The sequence below is a fragment of the Lemur catta genome, chromosome 4 (assembly GCF_020740605.2).
Source record: "Lemur catta isolate mLemCat1 chromosome 4, mLemCat1.pri, whole genome shotgun sequence".
Taxonomy (NCBI): Eukaryota; Metazoa; Chordata; class Mammalia; order Primates; family Lemuridae; genus Lemur; species Lemur catta.
The window spans coordinates 66,833,802-66,854,550 of record NC_059131.1 but is presented as its reverse complement, the minus strand read 5'-3'; the positions used below and the strand labels follow the sequence as shown (position 1 = coordinate 66,854,550).

Below are 20,749 nucleotides of genomic sequence, written 5' to 3'. Positions count from 1 at the left end.
GATAATTTGCCCAACAATCTATACTTCATACAAAAAGAATTTAGCTTTCTTGCTCTATCTAAAGCAGGTTAGTAACTATATCCTTACTGTAAGAATTGCTTATAAATTAGGACCAGTGATTCTGCCTTTTAGAGAAGCCCCCAATTCAATCATCCACCCTACCTGATGAAGGTGTCCAACTGTCTTCAGTCCTCTACCTATGAGAGTTTTCCAAGAAAAGACTCAAGCGAAACACTAGACCAGGATATAAAACATGTTTCTATTCCTAAGTTACTAGACAAGAGTCCATCCAGCGATTTCAATTTTTTGAACTTCATAAGAACTTCACAATCAATGTCTGACTTTTGTAACAGAAAAACTGTTATGAGAAATATATGAATAAAGTGACCCAAGTCGTCCAGAATTCTAGCTATATGCTCTGGGTCAAGTAACTTTTTCTTCTCATGTGTCAGACACAGCTACTTAACCTATAGGGCTGCTGGAAGGGTGGTTAACAGGTAAATGCTATGCAGTAACTGTCATACAGATAGATACTCAATGAATGCTGTCTTCTTTCACCCCCAGTGTATTTCTGGTAAAGGATATTTAAGGCTTATTAAAAGATAAACTGAGAGTTTACCCTTACCAGTGTACTATTCCATTTTTCCTCAAAATTCTCATCCATCCCCAATATTGTTGCTTCAATCAATGCATTGAATGTGTGTACATCAGCTGTAAAAGAGTAAAATAACAAAATTTGAAGTTGAAGATTAACCCCTAAATGGCTGAGTTTAGGGCAAAGTGGTCATTCGTATATGTCTCTTGGCTAATCATCACATTCCACAAAACTGGAAAACAACTCTCCTCTCTGAATCTTTCCTCCTGCTTCTATCACCAATGTCACAGGAAAAGGTAAAATGTAGGCCAATGATTGAGGAAAGATCGAAAGACTTTATAGATTCTTTAGAGAAGGAAAGAAAAGGAGAGAGGGATGGAGAGGAGTTCTCAAAACAAACTCACCACGGAGTCTGTTGTTTAATAATTCAGTGTACAAGTTTAACGCCTGCTCACGAGCTCGGTGCTGGAAAAAGAAAAATTAAGCATCATCAAATTCATTCAAGTATTTGCACATCTACTGTTCTAGGGTTTGGAAATAGTGCAGTAAACAAAACAGACCAGGCCCTTTTCTTGTGAAGCTTATACTCTAGTGCAGTGGTTTTCTACCCAGGGGACACTGGGTAATACCTGAACATATTTTTAGTTGTCACACTGAGGGTGGGGGAGTGTATACTATTCTCATCCAGTGGGTAGAGGCCAGGGAGCTCCTAAACATCCTACAATGCACAGGACAACCCCCTACAACAAATTATCTGACCCATAATGTTAGTAGTTCTGAGGCTGAAAAACCCTGACTTAGTGGAAATTAAAGATAAAAATAAGCAAAACAAAGGTACCTTCACCATTCCTCGGATCATTGTGCAGTAGGAATGTGCGTTTTTCTCTGGCATCAGAGCAAAGATTCTCTCAGCATTGTTTTTTGCTCTAGACATAGAGAGTAAACCCAAGTCAGGGAAACAGGAAAAACCAATAATAGCTACCACCATTCACTAACAGCTTATAATGTTCCAGACAATGTGCTAAGCATTTTATGCATATTATCTCAAATAATTCTTACCACCCACAAAGGGAGATATGATTATCATTATTTTGAAAATCAGAAAAAAAAATCAAGGCTCAAAGACCAGGGCTTTGCAGTTACATGACAGAATCAGAACTGAAAAGGAAATGTTTATGCACAAGTAACAAATACTCACAGTATTAAAACAAAAAGCAAACTGTAGGGCAGGGAGGTGGCTCATGCCTATAACCCTAGCACTTTGGGATGCCGAGGCAGGAGGATTGCTTGAGCCAGGAGTTGAAGACCAGCCTGGGCAATTGTAAGACCCTGTCTCTACAAAAAATTAAAAATCTATCTGGGTGTGGTGACACGTGCCAGTAGTGCCAGCTATTCAGGAGGCTGAGGCAGAAGGATGGCTTCAACCCAGGAGTTTGAGGTTGCACTGAGCTATGATGACACCACTGTACTATCTAGCAGCCCAGGGAACAGACTGAAACCCTATCTCAAAAAACAAACAAAAAAAACCACTAATCACTTGACAGAGTACATAGTAAAGTTTCTCCACCCTTCTTAAATGCTCAGATACAACTCCCTAGGAAACCATCAACAATTGGTTTCTTTCAAATTCTCTGCCATATTCTAGCACTGCGGTCCTCAACCCCTGGGCCGCAGCCTGGTACCAGTCCAAGGCCTATTAGGAAAATAGGGCCACGCGTCACTGCCTGAGCTCTGTTGCTGTTCTAACATATGTACATTTACTACTTCTCCCTTTCCTAAAGAAAAGTAAACAGTGCCATGTTATACAAAATATTCTGTACCCCAGTGCTCCCCTTAACAATATGCTGTGGAAATCAGACAGAATCAGTATTTGAACGAAGATCACACTCTGAAGTCCATGCTCTTAAATAAAAATGCTCTTTAATAAAAATTGTTAAAATCTATCCCAAGATATTTAATCTTTCATTCTATTAAATTCTTCACTTCCAAAACAATTTTAGATATTAATGGTAGCTTTCCATCCCTAGTTAGTCATGTGAAATATTTTTCTTTTATTCAGACACTCAGGTAATTTAAATTTTCCAGTGTAGTTAAAATGTTATTCATCTTTTGTTGAGAACTGCTGAATATTTCTGCCTGTTGGTCAGTAGTCTTAATTTAGTACTACCTTCTAGTGTATTTTTAACAATCAAAAATAGCAAATCTTTTAGAATTAGAAATATATATTCCAAGGCAGCACTCCTGATGAAACTACCAAAGGAACCATACCATGTCCAAGTTGTGCTCAGCTAACAGGGAAAAAAGAAAATCAAGCACCAACCTCTAAATATAATGGAATCTTGTGCTGCTGGCTGGAGTTTAAGACCTTACGATTAAAGGTCTAAATGCCTATGAATATGAATTGTGAAACTATGCACAATAAAAACAGACTATTTTAGAACATCATAGGATTACATCTTCTTCAGGGAGTAATGGGGCATATTCCATGTACCATTAAGAAACTGTAATACAAGGTTCTAAGTATGTATAATATACCTCCATGTAACTCCAAACTGATGACCAGCCTTCTTCCTAGATTTGTTACTTTCCTCTTCCTGCAATGAATCATCATTAAGAGAAATAAAAGTTAAGACAATGGAATGCATTCTCCCAGTCAGACTACTCAAAATCAGAAAGGTAATAGGAACTCAGAAAAAAAATAAAGAAAACATAGATACAGCAAAAGGCAAAGAGGAAGCCCAGTAATACTTACACATTTATATTTAATTTCTTAAGTATAAATCAGTGAATTCACAGATGAAAAGCAAAGCTGGCCCTTAAAGCAACAGTGACGACCTGGAGGTGAGATGAAGCCAGTGCCCTGTAAAGCCTGGCCCACAGATATAAACTGGAAAACCAAACACAGCTTGCTTCCTCAAAGCCTACACCTGGCCTGATCCACAAAGAAATACTGCTCATCATTAGGGTGAAAGCAAGGGAAGACAACATATAGCTAATGTCTAACACCGATCGGAACAAACCACAACTTTTTAAAAGACTTAAGTCTCGTCCTTTATTTATAAACCAAGCTGCTGTAGAGAGAGACAGGGTGGGCTGGCACTGCAGAGGTCAGTGGTGGCTCTGAAGCCTGCTGCCTCAAGAACTGGGGCTGGGAGGCAGAGGGCCAGCCAGGCCAGGGCTTCAGGAGAAGATGCTCTGGAAAGCAAGGTGTGACTGCAACTCACTCCCTATGCACTTTAATTAAAAAACTTATAAGGTTTTCTGTATATAAAAAATCCACATTTAGTGAAGAAAAATTAGAAAAGATATAAAGAAAAACACCAGTAATAATCCCATTACCCAGAGATAAACACCTTTTAAATGTTTTTTTCTTATGCATAGGAAAAAACATTTTTACAAAAATAGAATATGGATTTATTACTGTATAACCTTTTCCCCACTTATATATGCTGAATCTTTCCACACCCAAATAGATCTACACTAGTGCCCTCAACAGCTACAAGACACTCTTTTACCATAATTTGATCGTCTACTATTGAACATTCAGATTGTTTTCAACATTTTTGCCATTTATAAGTTTAAATACTTCTTTATGTCTCTGTTCATCTGATGCAAAAGATTCCTTGGGACCTTATTTCTAGAAGTAAACTCTAGAATTGAGAGATAGGCTATGACTCAACCTACAGGTGGCTCCTGGCACAACACTTTTCTATACCCTCAGCCTAGCATGCTCCCTCCTCTCTGCCTATGTATGTATGAATTTTTGATGGGGCCCAGGCAATGGAGTCTTTCCCTGGCCATTACAAATCATGTTGTCACTTTAACGGACAGAGGCAGCCTCAAACATTTCTGATCAAAGCACTGCCTGAATAGGAAGTAGGCAAAGACAAGACATTTTTTAAAAGGAACCAGGGTTAATTATTAAAAATCTTTCTCTTCCTCCTGTACCAACTTTTTATCAAGGCTATCATACCACATTGTATCTCACTACAAATCTCTTATTACTGCCCTGACACATAGCACAAGAACCCATCTTATTTTCAGAAAGTATTACTTCTAAAAGAAACTTAAAAAAAAAACAATGCCAAAAGTAGTTACCAATTCTTCTGACTGCTCAGTTTGCTGAAACTGATAATTAGTTGAGGGCTCTTGGTCGCCATAGTAACATAATAAATCCAAGAGATTATTCGTTGTTTCAAGAGACACAGTGGTTCCTGTGGGTAAGTGAAAGAAAGAGAAAAGAAACCTTGGAACACTCAAGAACTAAGGCCTGTTAGATTAAAATTCTTGACTTTTTCTATTATCTGTGGCTTTGCTCATTACATACTTAGTATCATCTACCACTTTTTCAATTGAGGAATATGCACTCAACATCAACTTAAAACACCTGGAGTGATGCACACAGGGACACAATCCCTACTAACTGTGAGGTTTGACATAGAAGATTAAAATACAAGCTGAAGTTTGACCCTGTGAACACTTAATTTATATGATCATATCCTTAGAGAAACTATCTCATGGTTTTAATTATCACCTTCAAACTGAACACTCTCTAAAATATCTCCAGTTAGTTCCCTTGGCCCAGGTCCATTTGGATAAACATAAGTAGAATGATTCCATTTGGATCTAGACTTTCACTAAAATCTTGCCTAAAAATATTAGCATAATTGCCTAACTATAGTAGCCTTTTAAAAATTGTCTTTCAAAACATTATGCTCCCATTTTGATACTCGTTAAAAAGGGGGGGGAAAGGGTACAGGAAGGCAAAAAAGTATGAGATATAATCTACTATTTTAAAAGAAAAGTAACTACACATTTCTAAACAATGCATACTGATAAATAAAAATGTCCATCCGGAAATTTAAAAGCCCAGAAAGAAAGCACAGCAGAGTGAAGAGGGTACAGGATGTGGAGTGCAACTCAACTGGGTCATACTGTAGCAGAGTCTCAGAGTTGTCAGACCCTGGAAAAATTACCTAATAGTTTCCTTTATAAGATTACTATAAAACATACCAACTTATAAAGTATTATAGAGTTAAACTGAGTACGTGAAATGCCTTAGCAGAGTGTTTGGCAACTGCTAGGGGGTTTACAATGAAATTGTCTATGATCCCTTCCCTGGTGTGTTAGCCCACTGTTACTGAGCTATGGTTCTGACACCTGTCTTTATTGAATGCACAGACCTACACCACAAAGTGGGTAAAACTAGACAAAGACAAGCTTTAGCACTGAGAACTTGAATGCAGACTCATACCAGATATTGATTATATTCAAGAAGCAGAGGGAGAGCCTCACTGAATTATAATCTGCTCCCATCATCCAGTTGTCCATCTGATGCTATACTAGGCTACATACCAAAATTCTCAAACATAGCTTTCTGCAAATGTTTGTATTTAAGTGTATACTGAGTAATTCAGTCCCGTTTCTACCTCTTCCATGTTTAGCTGATTTTTATCTTAAATCACCAAACTACACTCTAGATTCCCAAAAACTTAAACAATGCCAGCTGCCTTTGATGTTGTTATACATACATTCTCATGATGGCTTATCAGCCGTGCTTTCTAGATGTGTATACCTGGAGGTCCATCACCTCCAATTCAGAGAGCCACATGATTTTACAGCTAGAAGCTCTGAGGAATTAGGTAACTTTCTGAAGGCTATGGACAATTAGTGTCAGAGCTGGCATTAGTATCAAAGCCCGTGATCCCAGTTTAGTGCTCTTTCCTTTTTAAATATTTCTTTCTTATCTGTGGCCCTACCTTCCAAACATAAAGAGTACAGGAAATTTGAATACATTATGTACACATCTAATATGAAAAACAGAAGATAAGGAAGAATGGCTATATAATTTCTCTGCCAGTGGTACAGCACAATAAACTAACAATTACAATTCTATCTCATCTATTATTTTAAAGTGAAGCTAAAGTAGAACATGAAATATTATTAAACTATTGAAAATATAAACAACACAGCCATCATGCAGAGTAAATACAGTAGCACTTGTAACATTTACTCAAAACTTTCTGGATCATGTAACTGTGGCCCACTTCAAGGTTATGTTCCTAGAGCATCTCTAATTGAACTTAGTCACCTGCTTGCAAAAGCTGATCAAACATGTCCACAGAGGCTTTGACTTTTTTGAGCTTGATTCGTTCCTTTAGGGCAGCTTCACTCACTTCTTCAATCTGAGGTTCAAAGTACTCAGGCATTAAACACTAGGAAAACAAGATGGTTAAAGTTACTACAAGCAGGTAAAGGTGAAGGGATGACAGAGCAGGAAAAAATTTTTAACACCAACACACCAAAATAAAACTTGATCATTCCAATTCATGTTCCTGTACCAGATACTATTTATCATTTTAACATGACTATCTTTGTAGGGAATCTAACTAAAAATATTAGGAAACAACAAAAAACGTTTCTCCAGTCTTTGAAACAAGATTATTTAGCTATCTCCTAGCTTGGTAAGAATTTAAAAGCACCCAACATAAATATTTAATCCATATCTGAACATCCCTACTTCCAACTAAATTTCCCAACTTCAAGCTGAACTTATTATTTTTTCCCCCCCGGCTAAAACCATTCTTCCTTCTTTACACCAACCATCTTGGCAAAAGGTGTCAGCGGGCACCCAGTTTCCAAAGGGAGAAACATTTCATCCTTAATGTTGCTTTTCCTCTAAACATCTAATACTACTCAAGGTACTTTACCTCCTTCACTAATTCATTCAAATACTTTTTGAATGCCTACCACTTTACTCCAGGCACCTAAGCTAGGCACTGAGGATATAGAGATGAAAGCCATTCTCTAAACTAGGGGTGCTCACAATCTAACAGAGAAAGCAAATAAGGAAATCATTGTAAGACAGTGGGAACAGTGCTGCCCACTCTTGGAAGGCTTCAAGCAGAGCAACCTTGGAGCTATGCACAGGAAAGTAACTGTTAGTCAAAAACATGAAGGGGAAAGCGTGGGCTAACAAATGATTATTCCATCACTGCCACTATGTTAGTTCAGGATTTTAGTTCTGTTTTGTTTTTTTTATGTACACAACGGAGCTGGCTTTCTAACCCGTAACTAGGAGTTGTAGTATGAGAATAAGAAGGGTGTATTTGGGCGTGAGTTTTCAGAAGAAGGGAGATAGGAGGGTAAGGGAGTAGTTTTAGACATGGTGAGCATGAGGTTAGTATTTCCACTAATAAACTCCGGAGGGTAGAAGCACATCTGTTTTGCTGGCCACTGTACTGACAGCACTAAGCACAATGCCTACCACAAAGCAGGCACTGCGTATATGCTCACTGTAGCACTGCATGACTACAGAACAAAGAAGTGGATGGAAATACAGCTTGGAGTTCAAAGTAGAGGGATCTAAGCTAGACAGACAAGAATGCACAATGGAGTATAAGGGTCACTGAAATAAGAAGAGTATAAACAAAAAAAGAGAAAATGAACATGGAAACCTAAGAAAGATACCAATGCTTAAGTGAATAGAAAGCTAGTGAAGGAAACTAAAAAGGAATAGTCAGAGGTAAAGATCCAACAACGTGGTGTCACAGAAACTAAATATGGAAAATATAAAACGAAGGGCAAATACATTTAAAAGGCATTGTAAAGGTTAGCATGAGCAAAGACCACGCCACACTTTGAAAGGCTGTTCATCCAAATATTGAGGGTATCAAACGGCTACTTAAATATTAGCCATGAAAGGCTGATTTAATTTACATTTATATAGTATTAAGTAAAAAAAAAAAAACAAAAAACAAAATCAATCCAACTCCTCTCCTTACCGGTATATGAGGTTCAGCTACATCCTTCTGAAAATATTTGGGATGTGAATTAATAATAAACTTTGCCGCATTCTCTCCAGACTTCTTTGCCAATAAAAATGAACGCTATATAAAGGAAAAGATTTAGATACAAATTGGTATTTACATGCAATTTAGACTCAAGCGACATCAAAGTTATACCCTCAGCAAGAATTATTCTTCTCCCCTACAAAAAAGAATGCAACAATACACAAAATTCCAATTAGAAATTAAATTACAGGCTGGGCACAGCAGCTCATGCCTGTAATCCTATCACTTTGGGAGGCTGACGTCGGAGGATCACTGGAGGCCAGGAGTTCGAGACCAGCCTGAGCAAGAGCAAAACCGTGTCTCCAAAAAACAAATACTAACAGAAAAATTGGCCAGTTGTGGTGGCACAGGCCTGTAGTCCCAGCTACCTAGGAGGCTGAGGCAGGAGGATCACTCTAGCCCTGGAGTCTGAGGTTGCAGTGAACTATGACGACACCTCTAGCTCTAGCCTGGGAAACTGAGCAAGACCCTGTCTCAAAAAAAAAAAAAAAAGGAAATTGAATTACAGTACACCCTACCTTTTCTACTGAGTAACATAATTTTAGGTCATGTGTATATATACCTTTAAGTATATAAAAACAACATATTTAAACTGAGTGGGTCACTCCATTGTGGGAAAAAAAAAAAGCCTTAAGTATTAAAAATCAAAACCCCTCTCCTTCCTCATAGACAATGTGTAGATCTTTTTGATAAAAGTAATAAACGATTCACAAAGCCTATCAATTTATCTATCAGTGTCTGTAAACTTTTCAAAGGTTTTTACAACTACATTACATAGGTACCCTTGTACACTAACCAACAGGATAAAAAAATACTACTAGAAAAGTTACATGAAAATACTCACAGATTCCAGAGAGGATGTTGGTATAAGGTAAGGATCATCTTGAAATGCGTAAGGTAGTGCTGTGGTGTCCTGTGGAAAAGACACAGAAATCTTTTCAGGTATATTTTTATTAAGAGGACCTTCTGAGTTTGGGTGATAACCAAAATTCTGTAAAATAAGCTTTAATTATGCATGTAACATACATGCAGAAATATGTGTTTATGTGCATGCCTATATATTTATATATGTATATATGAAAAGAGAGACACAGAAGACACATACTATTACATACACTGTACTCTCAGCTCTGCCATAACTTGCCCATAATTATGCAAAACTTGAAGCAAACAATGGCTCAAACTGCCCTATGGCTGCTGCTTAAGATTTGAGTCTGCTATCACTGGGGACTACCACTGCTTTAAACTCTGAATTAACTAGTCCTGGCACTAGTATCCTGGAACAGGATTTCCTTCAAAGCATGGTCACTATCCATCCATGCACAACTTCACCCTAGAATCCCTCCTCCAATTACTACTGGGCCGTCTCAGGAGGGGTGAACAGCAGCAGCTTCTCCCATGTCCTGTTACCCAAGGTTCTGTACTTTTTAAAATTGTTCTAAAATTGCTCCCCAACCCTGAGCATAATCAACTCCCCAGCACCACCATGGGCCCCACTTAGAACTGCCCCAGAATTATTTCTATTCCTCTCCTCTGCACCCCCTACCTGGGCCTTCTACGGCCTTTGTCCCATAGTAAAACCTCTATCTCCTGAATTTCTTCACTGTGCCCTTGATGCCTTGTCTAACTTGGACTCTGCTGGGGACAGAGGTTCCCTGCAGCTCTCAGGGGAAAGTTGCTAGGACCTGGAAACTGGAGGCACTATTTTTTTTTTTGTCCTAGCTTTCTGCTGCCACTTTGAAAACCTCATCCTTCTAGCCCACCACACTCCTCAGGTGAGGCTCATTTCATTTGGTTCTACCACTCTCTACCAAGATGTGGTGGGGATGGAAGGTGAGCCTGAAACGGCAGTTCCAGGCTGACTGTCCTGGACTACTCCCTACGACACTCAAACTGCTGCTTGTCTCTGGCTCTGCTTCTCTCCATCACGTTTACTTAGGCACCTGTTGGGGCCTCTAGTTTTGGTGACAGCTGAACTCCTCTTACATTAGACTCATTCTTCTTATTTGCCTCCCAATTCCCTCTCTCAGTGACTTCCAAGTCCTCCTCCACAGTCTGTGAGATACAACTTCTCTAGTGTAGCCCTGTGGCTTAGAAGCCTCAAACCAAGTTTGTCTGAAGTTCCCTGACACAGTTCCTCTCCCCACTATCATTCACTATTTCAGTGAATGGCAAAGACCACTCTGTAGTCCAACCCAACAAACCTCTCCCATTGCTTCCGTTCAACTAAGCTGTCATCGGCTTCAGCCAACTCAGCTCCTTAACCTCCCCTTCCTACTCTATTCTCTCTTATCCCAACCGCCACTGCCTTAGTTCAGTGCCTTCCTTATCCATTCATCCAATATTTACTGAGTGCCTCACATGTGCCAGGCATTATTCCAACAGGCAAACATCCCTGCCCTTTCACACAGCTTGCAATCTAGTAAGAAATAAATCTCTAGAAAATAAAACAAATACACCAGAAAGAAGGCATACCAAACATTAAAGCCGAGGCAGATGCATGCCTATTGAGAAAATGAGAAACAGCTGGGAGACTAGTGTAGGTAGAGTTAGCAAGTAACACAGAAGTAGATGTGGCCAGCAGTAATGGGGACAGATCATGTAGAGCCTAGGAGCCCTAGCATGGACTCCAGTTGTTATTTCAATTACAATAACGGGAAGCTATTCCTGAATTCTGAGTAATCTAGGGTCACCGCAGCTGCTGAACTGAGAATAGTGTAGAGGAGGTTGAAGCAGGAGGGGACAGAGACTATTACAATTAATCCAGGCTAGTGAGAGAGAATGATGAACTGAAGTGATTAGTGATGATGACTAGTGTTTGGAATTTGGATACTGTGCAGAAACCACTATCTTTAGAAAGTCCTGCTTTCAAGCAAGGCTGGCCCTTGGCTAGCACCTGGGAACTTGGATTTTGGGAGGGCTCCTACCATTCCCAGAACTGGTAAGAAGGGCTCACTATGCCCAACCTGTTTATATGATATGGTTTATGCTAAAAACCTACTTTCCTTCTGGGAGTATGGAACTTGGTACATGCCTGCCAGAGGGTGCCTTCGTGACCAGCCTCCCCTAAAAACTCTGGCCACCGAGTCTCTAATGAGCTCTCCCAGTAGACATTTCACATGTGTTATCACAACTCATTGATGGAGGAATTACACATGTCCTGTGTGACTCCTCTGGGAAAGGACTCTTGGAAGCTTGTGCCTGGTTTCTTCTAGATTTTATGCCATGTGCCTCTTCCCTTTGCTGACTTTACTCTGTATCTTCTTGCTATGATAACTCTTAGCTGTGAGTCTTCCTGGCAAATCCCTGAACCTGGAAGTGGTCCTGGAGATCCCATCCACATACATTTTGCAGACAGAAACAAAGGCTTTACTAACGTGAAGGATGACAGAACAGCCAAAGATGGGTCCCAGAATTTTGGCCTGAGTAGCCTGAAGGATGCAATTGCAATTAGTGAAATGGCAAACAAACACAGTAAAAAGGGTGAGGAGTAGGTTTGGAGGGAAAGGGGTTTAACTTTGGACATGTTAAGATCATACTTACAAGTGGAAAGGTTTCCCATTCTCCACATTGCTGTCTTTTCTAACATTTGTCTGATTATGTCATACCCCTGCTTAAAGTCCTTCAATAGACTTGGATAAAAATGAGAACTCCCTAGCCTGGCATTCATGATCTTGTCTCATCTCTCTACCTCTCAAATCCTGGAGTCCCACCACACAAAACTACTCGTTCCATGCCTTTGCACCTCTGTGCAGTGTTGCCTCTGCTGAGAATCCTTTCCCATTACTGTATTCTTGCTTCTCACCTTCCAATCATCAACTCTTCTGGAAGTCCTTTCCCAGTCTGGGTGATATACCCCCTTTTCAGTGCTACTTCAGTCTTCCTCCCTAGGAACTATGGAAGGACTGTATCTAACGTCTACACCCAGCGCAGTGCTTGGCAAGCATCATAAGGATACAATATATGGTTACTGAGTGAATAGATAAATGACTATCTCTTGGATCCTAATGGCCAAAACCCAGATAAGTCAGACAATTCTACTACAACTTCTCTGACTTAACGGTGGCCCTGGGCAATTCTCACTGAAACACTGAGGACAATCTCAGAGGCCCATTTCAGGTGCCTCTTTATGGATAAGTGAGCTGCCAAAAATCTCAATGCTTTTCAAGTGGGGAGATGTAGTATTTAAAAACCCTCTTTTAGAACTTGGTAGAGTATACCTGTGCACATTTGGCTCAACACCATCTTTAGATGTAGTTCAACACCTACAACAGAAAAACAATTCTGGATATTTGTGATAACCAACTTAAGGAGGGTCAATATCCACAAAAATATTGTGACAGAAGATTTAATTATTTTAGACTTTTCCTCCAAAGTTAAAATTTAAAGTAGTTTTTGGCTAACGAAAAATACAATCAAGCAGAAAGTTCCATCTCTGATGCACTTACCAAAGTTTCAGTGCATCCTCTGACTATACACTTTATTCTTTAGTTGTCACACAGCAAATTTCATTTGTCAATAATGAAAACGAGAAAGTAGCAGCAATAAAAAAATAGCTGTCATGTACTGAGCATTTCCTTTGTGCCAAATACGGCACTAAACCTCTAATGTACACTTAAACTCTTAATTCTCACCACAACCTTGAGGTTTGGTGCTACAGTTAACTCCCTTTCTAGAGATCAGGAAACAGAAGCATCAAAAGATACCCAAGATCACAAAGCTAGTTGTTCCGCTATTTAAAACACTGGCTCCAAGACCCACATTCTTAATCACGGCATTACTCCAGCATGACATTAGTTCTCAAAGTTGGTACACAGATCACCTGCTACAGCTACCACACCCAAACCAAGCCCCAGGAATATGCATTTCAACAAGCTCTTTCAGTGATTAGAGATCATTGGTGTGATTAAAAAAAAAAACAAAAAACCCACTGTATCTGGAGATGAAAGACATGGAACAAAGTTGTTTTAACACCCTAACCAGCCCTGAGCTAGTTACTCTGAAAAACTTACCTTCCTCATTTGTCAAATGAAGGGACTGGATTAGATAATTTTAAAGGGACTTGCTAAATCCACAACAGTTTAATTCTGAATACTGAAGAGGTATGAACATTAAATGTGTTTGTTCTTAGCCAAATTAAAAACTTAAAAAATCCTACTTACCCTGTTTACTGTGGAGGCAAGTGCCTGAAGAACAGCCACTTTATCCCTAAGAATAAGAATCACAAGTTAACTCCCCTCAGAGCTCTTCATAAACAAATGATTTTACTCAGTGCATTAGCCAATAACAAACTTCAGGTCTCACCTAGAGCCAGTTCTTATCTTTCAAAGTCACAAGAATAAGTTAAAAATGAGAAAACTGTCTAGTTCTTCTGCCTGAAGGTAGTACATGTTCCTTTCTTGGCTTTGCCTGCCCTTTCTGGCCTGGTCCCTAACACTATCACCTAGGGCTAGTGATTGCCATCCTCACCTCACACAACTTATCTTGCTCACTTCCCCTATCCACTTTTCTAAGGATTCTTACTACAGCTTTCTGGACTACTCTTGCCTTTACTCTCTGAATTGGTGCCTCTTAATCCAGTTATATGAGAATAAATCACAGGCTACACTCTGGACCCAGTGCATCAGAGTTTCTAAGATCCACAGAGGACTGTCACATGCATCCTTACTAAACTTCCAGATGATGCTGATGCAGTGTTCTGGTTTAAACCTCTCAACCATATATAAATTTATGATAAGAATTGCAGGCTAGTTGTCCACTGCACCTTTGGATAGAGACCTTCACTGAACTATTGGAAAATGTTTCACTGAAATGAATGGCAAACAAGATAATTCAGTTTCAAATGTATCTTTACTCCTGTGTTAGATTTAATGTTTCATTCCTAATAGGGAATTACAGTAAATTTAATGAACCAAGAGTGTTTTTCTAAACTAAGTATAAGAATATAATCATCTAAGACAAAAGAACATACAGGAAATATGTATTATACCAAAACTGATTAATTCCCTGATGTATATACCATCCATTTTTAAGTCATTTGAACCATTTTTAACCATTTTTAAGTCAATTGAATTTCAGCAAGTACAATAAAGCATTCTCTCATCTCTCAGTATTCCCTAACTAGATCTTATATTGGCATATTTAAGCCCCGCCAAGTTAGCAAATCTTACTAACATATTTGACAAACAACAGTGAAAAATTTATGACATTAAGATTACTCACTAGCTCCTTTTTTAAAAAGGGTTATTTTAAAAAGTAATCACAATGAATATATTATATATTATCTTTAAAAAAATAAATCAGAACATTAAAAGAGTTTGGTGTCTAAAAGAGTTTGGTGTCATCTTGTGACCCTACCCACCATGAGTTTGGCATTTATTATTTCCAGAACTTTTTAAGGTACCTTTACACACATCTCTCTCTAAAAAATGTGTGTAAAACACACGAGGGCTGTCCAGAAAGTATCCAGCCATTGTTAATACTGTTTTTCATATTACACAGCCACTGTTTATACTATTTTTCATATTACATGGCTGGATACTTTCTGGACAGCCCTCATATACTGTCATTCTGCCTGATATGTTTACGTAAGTTTGACTGTATCATCCATGTTATTACATACAGAGCTAATTAATTCCTTTAAATGTTAACTTATCATGTGATAACCATTTTTTATTATCCATTCACTTTTGAATGGGCATTTAGGCTGTTTCGACTTGTTACCATTCCCAAGTTATAAAGAACATTCTCATCCATGTCTCTTTGGTACATATGCAAGGGTTCCTTGAAAGTGGCTAGCAAGTAAAGTATGCATATTTTAAATTCTGATTCTGCCAAATTTGCCTACAAACAGTTGTTCCAATTTACTGCCCTATCAACAAATGTATTCGAGCACCTATTTCTCCACATCATCGTGGGCTTTAACTTGCATTTAACCTATGCATTAATCATAACCGAGCTCCATGCCTTCTCTAAAATAATTACACAATTCAAAGTAAGAAAGCATTTTTTTTTAAAGCCTTTTTAAATGAACTCAAGTTTTCAGGTCATACTGAGAATTCTAAGACCTGGCTTTTTGAGGGACCTTTAAATGCATTCAATAATATATTACGACAAGCACTTTTTTAAAGTTTCTGTTCTTAAAATATTCAACAAATGCTGAATAAATGAGATAAGGCAATTTGTTCAAGGATCTATCCAGTGAATAAAAAAGCTAAATTTTGCAGTCCACATTATTTATGTTACCCTAGCTCATTAGGGATCATAAAAAAAATAATTTTATCTGGTCTCCCAACCATGTGAGAGAGAACTTCCTTTAAGAAATTATTCTAATGTTGATGTTTATGTTTAACTAATATTATGTTAACCCACATTTAGTTCAGAAAGTCTTTTAAATGTTCTCTTAAGTAAATCTCATTCCTTATGCACTACCATTCTCAACCTTCTTCCTTTTTTTACTTTAAACTCCCCAGCTTCCCCCATACCAGCTGTTTCCTCTTCGAATGTTCTCCCATTGCTCTTCCTGTCACTGACTCTTTACGTTTCCCTCCTAATTAGCACTCTACCGCTTACTGAATGAACACTGATAGAATACTTACCAAGTTTTCTTTTTTGGAATGACTACTTCTTCAATCCCTTAATGTGAAAAATAAAACAACATGAATCAGTTTCCTAATAGTGCAACTATTATGGAATACAATGTGTTGATATAAAAATGAAATCATTTCAATAGATTTTTTTTTACATACCTGTTACATCACTTCCTTCAACCTTTGGGATGGCTGCACTTCCAGAATAAAATCTGCAAAAAATAAAAGCCCGAAAGCTAATACTCATTAACGAGGTTCCTAGCTCACCTCCACCTATGTGCATTTTGAGCCCAAATTTTCCAATTATCATAGATTAAATTGACAACTCATGTCACTGCATGCTAAGAAGACATGGCCTACACAGCACGCTCAATGGATATGAAATATGGACATGAGACAGTCAAAAGTTTTTGAAACAATCTTTACACAGAATCAGAAGAAAAGGAAATTTGTAATGGCAGTTCAACAATTTGAACAGGCCGGGCGCTGTGGCTCACTGTGGCTCACGCCTGTAATCCTAGCACTCTGGGAGGCTGAGGCGGGTGGATTGCTCAAGCTCAGGAGTTCGAGACCAGCCTGAGCAAGAGTGAGACCCTGTCTCTACTAAAAATAGAAAGAAATGATTTGGACAGCTAAAAATCTATATAGAAAAAATTAGCCGGGCATGGTGGTGCATGCCTGTAGTCCCAGCTACTTGGGAGGCTGAGGCAGTAGGATTGCTTAAGCCCAGGAGTTTGAGGTTGCTGTGAGCTAGGCTGATGCCACGGCACTCACTCTAGCCTGGGCAACAGTGCAAGACTCTGTCTCAAAAAAAAAAAAAAAACAATTTGAACAGCTAGTTTGAAAGTGGCCTCCCAAAGTGCTAGGATTACAGACTGAGCCACTGTGCAGCCTCAGCTGAGTTTTAAAATGTTCTAATCGCACTAAAAATACAGTTTACACACCATACAGATAATGTGCACAGTCAATACTATTGCATATTTCCCAATCTTAAATGGCATCAGTACTATTCAAAAAATTGTCAAGGTGTGATTTCATAGAAAAATACTTTTTCTACTAGTATCTGGTCAGGCATCATTTTAAAATAAGAATACCTCTCTCTGCTAAAGACATTTCAGAAAGAAATCAACTTTTTTTGTTTTTGGAAGAGAGGGTCTCACTATTTGCTCAGGCTGGTCTTCTCCTGGGCTCAAGGGATCCTCCAACCTCAGCCCCATCAGATGGGATCACAGGCATGCAGCACCTTCCAGACTCATAGAAATCAACTCTTTCAAATCATGCTATTTGTTTCCCACGACATTAAAACAGAGATGGCAATTGTCTTGAGGATGAATACTGAGAGAGATGCTGCTGTCAGGCAAAGAAAATGAGTAGAAAAATGTCAACAATGGACATTAGCAGGAAAAGGAGAACTAGGACTGAATGGCAGCATAAAGGCTTCTCCAATACTAGGTGGAGTGTACATTAAAAAAATATTGTAAGTTACATATCTCACTTATTCCTCACAAATCTTTACCGTGGTTATTACCAGCTCCAGTCTACAAATGAGAAAATGTCTACTACCACCCAACTGAAGAACTGGCTAACACTAAATCTAAGATGATGTTTGTCTCAAATTTTCACTACATGTTACTGTCTCTCATTAGTTCCACAATGCCACGGTTTGCACTGAATGAAAAAAAATTACATAAATGGGTGGATGAATCACAGATTCAAAGGGTGTGGTCAGATCTTTTAGACTTTTCTGCTTTTATGAAAACTTGCTGACTTCCTTGGCCAAACGTCTCTGCAGACACCCTGCACACAGTGGGGATCATAGGCTGCCTTTTATTTGGGAAAATCTTAGGAGTTCTCCTCGCTCTTTCCGGTTGGGTTAAAATGAGTTAGGACACACACACATATATATATATATTTTTTTTTCTTTAATTCGGGGTAGAGTTGCTAACAGCAACACTCACAGAAATGTGAGTTTTACGAGAACAAAGTCCTAGTTTTGCGGACAGTTCTAACTCCAGAGTACTGAAAACAATAAGTAATCTCCTAATGAATAAACGCATTTCAAACCCTATTTCAAAGCACCAGCTCCGCGTGCCTGGGTTTCGGCGCACACTGCCGCGAGAGCGCGCATGCGCAAACCACTCCATTGTACCTAGTTCAACAGTTCTCGGGAAACACAGCTAAGTTGACTCCGCGGTCTTCTTCGTGGATCCCTCAAGCTTCTCTTACCTGAAATTGCATATCCGTTCACACAGTCCTGCCCGCTGACGGTTCAGCGGCAGGCAAAGCCTGCAGCGGACCTTCCACAAGAACACTGAACCAGCCGCCGCCATCTTTGGCTTCTCCGCAAAGCTTGTTGGGAAAGCAAGCCTCCGACCTTCCGGAAAGCGCGGGGGGAGGGGGCCGGGAGGAAGGGGGCGGGGACCGCTCAGCTATTGGCGGAGACAGAACAAGACCAGAGCAATCATGAAATTGGAGGTTGCAAGCTCATGGTTGGAAAGACTTTGCCGCCGAAGACTAAGGCTCAATACGCTTCATTTGCCTCGAAGAAATTTTTCTAAACCATTATTTTAATGTCTTATATGTCTTTGATTGTTTTCAAAATAAGAGGGCGAGTTGAGACTCGTACAACTATTTTCCTTTCCCCCTACAGCAAAAATGATCTCGTCCACGTAAATCTCATTCCGGCTGGCGATTCCCGCGGGCATGCGCAGTTGGAATCACATGGCGGCTCCGGGCTTGAGGCTGAGTTGAGAATTTACCCGTGGTAACTATAACATCTCCCTGGGTGTCGGAAGTCAAAACTGACCTGCAGGATGTTGGGCTCCAAGAACATGCCCTGGCGGCGACTGCAGGGCATTTCCTTCGGGATGTATTCGGCCGAAGAGCTCAGGTAAGGAGTTGGTGGGAAGCATGCACAGCCTGGATCTTGAGGTCGCCGTCATAAACTACTGTTCCCAGAGGCTGCTGGGCCCGGCCTGTCTGCTGAGTCTATCGTCGTCTGGCGCGTGTCCTGCTGGGATCTGTAGTTCGGGGAATGTCCATGGGCCGACGTGCACTGCCTAGAATCCGGTGGGGCTGGGGAGAGGGAGGTGTCCCGGTTTGCAGCCTTAGCATCTGCCAGTCTCCCCGTTAATTGACAAGCGTTTGTGGAATTACCATACGCGCTTGACGCAGCTAATCTGTAAAATGATTATCTTCCAAGTGTCAGTTCAGGCGATAAATTTTCTTTGCTGGGACCCTGCTATCGTCTCCGCCGAGTTAACTAAGTTAAGGGAACTCTGCTTAGTCCTCATTTTGATCACGGTAGCATTTGAGTCTCCACCACACCCTTTTGCAACTTTCGTCTCTTCTAGGACCTTATTGTCTTCAGAGTCTCCTATTTCTGTGGCAAATACTTATTCTTCTGTTACTTAATCCAATTTCTTCACTAAGAAATATTTACTGAGCATCCAGTTTGCCAGGCACTAACCTAGGCGTTAAAGACACATTGGTGAACAAAGTGCATTCCTCTTTTTACTCCTTAAATAATGTTGTTCCTCGAGGTTCTATTGTGATAATGTTGCTTTTCTCATCCTAAGTGTTGTGCCTAGACAATCTCACCGTTTTCATGATTGATAGTCTCAAATTTAGATCTTCAGCCCAATTTCCTTTCCTGATTTTCAGACCCATTTATTCAGCTATCTGGACTCCTGTACTTGAATTTCACACAGAGGTCTTAAACTCATATATCAAACACTCAGCATGCACCCCCTGCCCGAAAGGTAGGAGAGACTTGCCTCTCCAAAATGGTGTAACTAGTCTATTGCAAAATGATCACTAGAAACCAGGAAATAATTCTAGACCTCTGTCTCCTGACATCTAATTTATTTATTGACTTCTTACTGTGTTATCTACATATCTTTTTGTTCTATACCCTGCTTTTTACCCCAATTACTACTGTGATAGACTGCAATAGATCTGGCCCTTATCTCATGTTTGAATTGTCTTTTCTTTCCACCTGCCCCACCACACCTGTCCGGTCCATCCTCCACACCTCTGTCGAAATTACTCTTCCCAAGTGCAAATACAATCACGGTACTGTCATTCTTAAAGCCCTCTAAAGGTCCTCTGTTTCCCTCGGATAAAGGATACTTTCTTAGTATAGTCTGCAGAGTCTCCCATGATGAGGCCAATGCTGATTTTAGTTATAACATCATCCCTTCTCTAGCCCTGTTAAACTACTTGCACATTCCAGAAATTGCCATCATGTTTCAGCATTTAGGGCTTTCTTCAAGCTATTTCCGAATGTCCTTTCTGCCACAGGGACCTACTTCCCTCTGTTCCCAACTCAGCATACACACCCGAAGGCTCAGTGCAATGTCCCTCTTTTTCTAAGGTCATTTTGCATGTAGCACAGTTGTCTCTCGTGGTGCCTTGGTTACTTTTTGTGCTTGTGTATATTTGTCTCCCTCCACTATCCTTGAGCTTCCTGTATGTCTCATTCCTTTCTTTTATCCTCAAGTCTGAATAAATGGATGAATAAACTCCTAAGCTAAAGCTCTGGCGTAAATGGTAACAGTGTGCTAGCCCCAAAATTCAGATTATCTCGTCACCAGCCATAAACCAAAACCAAAAATGTTTTAGGTTGCCTGAGTTTTTTGAGAGATAATTGTGGATTTTCCAAACAACAGCATGAGCATATTTAAAAAATTTTTGTAGAGACAGAGCCTCAC

General features: G+C 39.6%; 2 protein-coding genes across 7 annotated transcripts in view; one reads left to right on the top strand and one right to left on the bottom strand.

Annotated features, from left to right (window-relative positions):
* PTCD3 (pentatricopeptide repeat domain 3) overlaps nt 1-18,384 on the bottom strand; it is a 29,940-nt gene extending 11,556 nt beyond the window's left edge. For both annotated transcript variants that reach the window (XM_045550011.1, XM_045550012.1), the window contains exons 1-12: nt 18,264-18,384; nt 16,197-16,249; nt 16,047-16,083; nt 13,611-13,656; nt 9,293-9,361; nt 8,380-8,484; nt 6,687-6,810; nt 4,694-4,809; nt 3,131-3,189; nt 1,434-1,521; nt 1,000-1,060; nt 626-711 (exon numbers count right to left, since the gene is read on the bottom strand). In XM_045550011.1, coding sequence (XP_045405967.1) covers nt 626-711; nt 1,000-1,060; nt 1,434-1,521; nt 3,131-3,189; nt 4,694-4,809; nt 6,687-6,810; nt 8,380-8,484; nt 9,293-9,361; nt 13,611-13,656; nt 16,047-16,083; nt 16,197-16,249; nt 18,264-18,367 — 948 coding nt within the window. In that variant the 5' untranslated portion in view covers nt 18,368-18,384. The remainder of the gene's footprint in view (nt 1-625; nt 712-999; nt 1,061-1,433; nt 1,522-3,130; nt 3,190-4,693; nt 4,810-6,686; nt 6,811-8,379; nt 8,485-9,292; nt 9,362-13,610; nt 13,657-16,046; nt 16,084-16,196; nt 16,250-18,263) is intronic.
* Nucleotides 18,385-18,732: 348 nt separating this feature from the next.
* Nucleotides 18,733-20,749, top strand: part of POLR1A (RNA polymerase I subunit A) — a 104,983-nt gene continuing 102,966 nt past the window's right edge. For all 5 annotated transcript variants that reach the window (XR_006734749.1, XM_045550010.1, XM_045550009.1 and 2 more), the window contains exon 1: nt 18,733-18,927. Coding sequence is in view for 4 of the 5 variants with exons in the window: in XM_045550010.1 (XP_045405966.1) it covers nt 18,851-18,927 (77 nt within the window). In the remaining variant the exon portion in view is untranslated. The remainder of the gene's footprint in view (nt 18,928-20,749) is intronic.